Source organism: Nansenia antarctica, assembly GCF_963989245.1.
Source record: "Nansenia antarctica genome assembly, chromosome: 7".
Classification (NCBI taxonomy): Eukaryota; Metazoa; Chordata; class Actinopteri; order Argentiniformes; family Microstomatidae; genus Nansenia; species Nansenia antarctica.
This window is the reverse complement of record NC_137677.1, coordinates 6,786,576-6,791,575: the sequence shown is the minus strand read 5'-3', so window position 1 is coordinate 6,791,575 and position 5,000 is coordinate 6,786,576. Positions and strand designations below refer to the sequence as shown.

At 47.8% G+C, this 5,000-nt stretch overlaps 1 protein-coding gene across 1 annotated transcript in view; it reads right to left on the bottom strand.

Annotated features, from left to right (window-relative positions):
• atp8b3 (ATPase phospholipid transporting 8B3) overlaps positions 1 to 5,000 on the bottom strand; it is a gene marked incomplete at both ends in the record, with an annotated part of 15,572 nt that overhangs the window by 2,170 nt on the left and 8,402 nt on the right. Inside the window, 9 exons of the mRNA XM_080536039.1 lie at positions 1 to 53; positions 517 to 600; positions 767 to 990; positions 1,259 to 1,445; positions 2,244 to 2,367; positions 2,654 to 2,729; positions 3,176 to 3,287; positions 4,247 to 4,411; positions 4,874 to 4,986. The exon at positions 1 to 53 is cut by the window's left edge and continues 172 nt beyond it. Coding sequence (XP_080392165.1) covers positions 1 to 53; positions 517 to 600; positions 767 to 990; positions 1,259 to 1,445; positions 2,244 to 2,367; positions 2,654 to 2,729; positions 3,176 to 3,287; positions 4,247 to 4,411; positions 4,874 to 4,986 — 1,138 coding nt within the window. The remainder of the gene's footprint in view (positions 54 to 516; positions 601 to 766; positions 991 to 1,258; positions 1,446 to 2,243; positions 2,368 to 2,653; positions 2,730 to 3,175; positions 3,288 to 4,246; positions 4,412 to 4,873; positions 4,987 to 5,000) is intronic.

Genomic DNA, 5,000 nt, shown 5'->3' with positions numbered 1-5,000 from the left:
TGTCCCACCTTATAGAGCTCTGGAAACATCAGACTTCTCTCCGCACTCACATCCTAGCAGGGAGGCGTAGGGAATACACAGGGAGGGAGACAGAGGGGTTGAGTATGGCGCATCGACCAACTCGTGACGTTAGAATTATAAGGTTCTATCTCAATTTTTGGTCAAAATTTCGTTTTTTACATAATCTGATCCATTAGGTGTTTATTAATGCCTGTGTGGTGTTATTTTTAAAATGTTGACATTTTTAAGTTAGTAATTAATGAAAGGTTCCATCTCACAAAACATAATGGAATGTAAAAACTTTGACGCTCAATATCTCTGAACTGCCCTAAAGGGAGATAGAACCGTATCATTCTAAACTAACAAATGATCTAAGAGAGGGCTCTGGGGTTGGTGACTGAAGTAGAGATGTCAACGGGGGGATGGATGGCTGAGGGGAGAGGGCAGAAACACGATTGAAATGGGATCAGTCTTGAAAAAGCTGTCTCTTAAATCTTTTCAGACTCTGACTCTTACCTGTTCAAAAAAGGCCAGGCAATTGACCGGCATGGCTGTGTAGAAGACAGTGTACAGGGCGATGAACCAATTCTCGTACAGAGACTGGAGGAGAGGAGAGGAAGAGCACATACAAGAGCATCAGCAACGCATCAAGTGACAAAAAACACCATTACGCAGTTCAGTGTTTTCTGGCAACTGTTACAAAACCAACTTCCCCAACTGGAGGATGATCATGTTATTTTATATTACTGTACGTTGAACTTCTTACCTGGGCGCTGAAGCCATTGAAGAAGCCAAACCAGATGTGCACCAGGGCGAAGCCGCAGGTTTTATACAGGAAGTAGCGCAGGAAGACGGCGATGCGACGGTAGGACCAGCGTCCGTGCACCAATAGGAGCCTCTGGAGGAATCTGAACTGGGCCAGGGCGAAGTCAGCGTTCTGCACCGCCTGACCGCCCTCGACACCGGTCAGACCCACCCCTATATGAGCCGCTACAGGGGGAGAGAGAAAGAGAGACAGAGAGAGAAAGAGAGAGAGAGAGAAAGAGAGAGAGAGAAAGAGAAGGTGAGACAGAGAGAGAGAGAGAGAGAGAGAGAAAGAGACAGAGAGAGAGAGAAAGAGAAGGTGAGAGAGAGAGAGGAAGAGAAGGTGAGAGAGAGAGAGAGAGAGAGAGAGAATAAAGAAAGTAAGTGCCTAATTTAAGCTGTCATTAAGCAGACATCACCCTTTTCCCTCCCCGCACAATGACGTCAGACTCACTCTTGATCATGTTCACGTCGTTGGCGCCGTCTCCGATCGCCATGGTGATGGAGGCGGTGTGTTTCCGGACGAGCTGGACCACGTCAGCCTTCTGGTTGGGTGTCACACGGCAACACACCACCGACTGACACAGTTCTGCCAGGGCCATGAACCTGGCCCCGCACTCTGGCCTGCTGTTAAACTCCGCCTGAGCAGCCAAAACAGCAACAACAAAGTCATATACACAATATACACTCGCCTGACACTTTATTAGGAACACCTGTACACCTTCTCATTCATTCAGGTGGTGTAATTAATTAATTTTAATTAATTCAATTAATTTAATTTAATGGTGGGGGGAATGTTTTCTTAGCACACTTTGGGCCTGTTACAGTAATACCAAATCAATCATCAGCTTGAATGCCACGGCCTATTTGAGTATTGTGCATCCCTTCATGGCCACAATGTACCCATCTTCTAATGGCTACTTCCAGCATGAAGTCATGCTGCACCATACTTCCATCTTCATACTTCCAGCACCATGTCATGACATTAGAATTATAAGGTTCTATCTCCATTTGAGATCAAAATTGACATTGCCTGTGTGGTGTTATTTTTAAAATGTTGATTTTTTTTAGTTAGTAATTAATCAAATACAAAGGTTCCATCTCACAAAACATAATGGAATGTAAAAACTTTGACGCTCAATATCTCTGAACTGCCCTAAACGGAGATAGAACCTTATCATTCTAAGCTCACGAATAGTCACAAAGCAAGATTTGTCTCAAACTGGTTTCATGAACATGACATGTTCAGTGTTCTTCAGTGGCCTTCCCAGTCACCGGATCTGAATCCAATAGAACTCCTTTAGGATGTGGTAAATGGACTGACTTATATGTGGTAGAACGTGTGTGAGATTCACCGCTTGAAAGTACACCTGAATACTCTCTCTATATTACTACCAACAATACAAGTGTAGTGAATTTCTAGATAAAAGTGTGTTTACCAGTTCAGGGCCAGTGAGGACCAGAGCTGATGTCTCCATAGCCATCTCCCTGTCCACACACCACAGCTCTGTCTCTTTACCCTTGGAGAAGCTGATCTCTGGATCAGGAGACTGGAGTAGCTGCCTGCAGTAGGAATATGGTTCAAATGAATGTATGTATGTGTGTGTGTGTGTGTGTGTGTGTGTGTGTGTGTGTGCGTGTTTGTGTGTGTCTGTGAATGTGTGTGCATGTGTGCATGTGTGCATGTGTGCATGTGTGTGTGTGTGTGCATGCATTTCTGTGTGTGTGTGTGTGTGTGTGTTAGTGTGTGTGTGTGTGTGTGTGTGTTTGTGTGTGCATGTGTGCATGTGTGCGTGTGTGTGTGCGTGTGTGTGTGTGTGTGTGTGTGTGTGTGTGTGTGTGGTCGAACCTCAATTCCTCTCCTTCCAGTAGTCTGGTATCGGGGTCAAGTAGACTGCAGGAGTACCCTATATTCACAGCTGTCTCTGTAGAGAGAGGCAGACAGACAGACAGGCAGGCAGAGATAGACAGACAGACAGGCAGGCAGAGACAGACAGGAGGACAGGAGGACAGGCGGACAGGCGGACAGGCAGGCAGACAGGCAGACGGATGGATAGGCAGACAGACAGACAGGCACACAGAGAGACCGGCAGACAGACAGACAGACAGACAGACAAACAGGCAGACGGACAGACAGACAAACAGGCAGACGGACAGGCGGACAGAGAGAGAGAGTGAACCGATTAGAAGAGCAGTGTTCCTTCCTCCCCCCTCCCTCCCTGGAGAGGGCAGGCCTGTGACTGCAGTACCTTTACCTCCCTGTAGAGAGACAGGCCTGTGGCTGCAGTACCTTTACCTCCCTGTAGAGAGCAGGCCTTGTGGCTGCAGTACCTTTACCTCCCTGTAGAGGGCAGGCCTGTGGCTGCAGTACCTTTCTTGTCCCCCGTGAGCATCCAGACCTTGAGGCCAGCCTGTTTGAGCATGGCGATGGTCTCCGGGACCCCCTCCTGCAGCCGGTCCTCGATGGCCGTCACCCCCAGCATCTACACCACAGGGACCCCCGGTAAACACTGCAGGTTTACATGGTTGAAAGAGCCTTATTCCAAAGCGCTTTACAATGGCCGTCTCATTCACCCGTTCACACACACATTCACACAGCAATGGTGGGCAAGCTACCCTGCAAGGCACCGGCCGGCCTGCTCATTGGGAGCAATTTGGGGTTCAGTCAGTGTCTTGCCCAAGGACACCTCGACATGTGGCCAGCCGGAGGTTTCGAACCACAGATCTGCCGACCTTGCGATCATTAGACGTCGGCTCTACCTCCTCCGCCACAGCCGCCCACAGTTTACAACTACGTTGATGGGTATTACATTCACAGTACATCAAGCATTCTACAACAGTTAGTTCCGACCAAGTTATTTGATTGGATAAGAGGCATTCCATGAGTGCTGATATACAGTGTAACAGCACTGGGGCTTTTAACTATAGGTATCACTCCGAAATGACCGTTAATACAAAGTAGCTAGCCTGCAGATGTTTGTGTTCAGGTTACTAGGCAACAGTCCAGTTGCGGAACTATCTTTTGTTGACGGAGCCAAAATAAATTATTAAATACACAAACAAATCATAATCGAGGTCGTGCTGTTATACTGAATATCAGCACGGCTGTGATTCGGTCGTAGGTACGAGGCCGCAGGCCGTGTACCGATAACAGCACTCCTTCTTGTGTGATATTGCACACACTCTTGTGTGAACAGCACTCCCTCTTGTGTGATATTGCTTAATTCTATTTGGTCTTTACTTTGCATTGTATTCAGGTAGGCAACTCTCTCACCCAATCCTCCATCAATAGATAGCGCAGCACCTGGAGGGCCACTCACTAACCAGCATGCACTGCGGGTGGAGGTCGAACATAACATCTACCTGGGCTTGTTTATGGTTATTTAGTTGCATAGCAACATGACTTTGAATGTAAAAAAGTGCAATGTCACCGCGAGGTCACCTTCAGTTCTCTCTCCATGCTGTCGTAGAGCTCCTCTAGCAGGTCGTCGCGGTTACCGGTCGTCATGGCAGCGCGGGCCAGGGCTTTACTCCACTCCTGCCATAGGTCCTCGGGTACGGAGCGGACGGCCACACACAGGGTCCTCAGACAGGACCGGGAGAACAGCTGCCCCAGGCCAGGGACATGCAGGAGTTAGCCTAGCGTACTATAGATGTAGCTGGTAGGTAAGTATGTACTATAGATGTAGTTGGTAGGTAAGTATGTACTATAGATGTAGTTGGTAGGTAAGTATGTACTATAGATGTAGTTGGTAGGTAAGTATGTACTACAGATGTAGCTGGTAGGTAAGTATGTACTATAGATGTAGTTGGTAGGTAAAATCAACGTTTTGGGGCTATTGTGTACATGTATTTGTGTGAATACAGTATGTGTACTGTGTGTAATCATGCTGTGTTTGTATGTGTGTCTATATGCATGTGTATAGGTACGTGTGTCTGAGTGTGTGTGTGTGTGTGTGTGTGTGTGTGTGTGTGTGTGTGTGTGTGTGTGTGCGTGCGTGCGTGCGTGCGTGCATGTGTGCGTGTGAGTGTGCGTGTGCGTGTGTGTGTGTGTGTGCGTGCGACTTACCTCCAGGGCTCTCTCAGTGCTCTCTTGATGAGGACTGTCTTTCTGTAGTCTCTCCAGGATCACCACATCAGCACCTTTACAGTACAGCTTCAACCCTCCGTCTGGATCTCTCACTGCAGAGACAGGC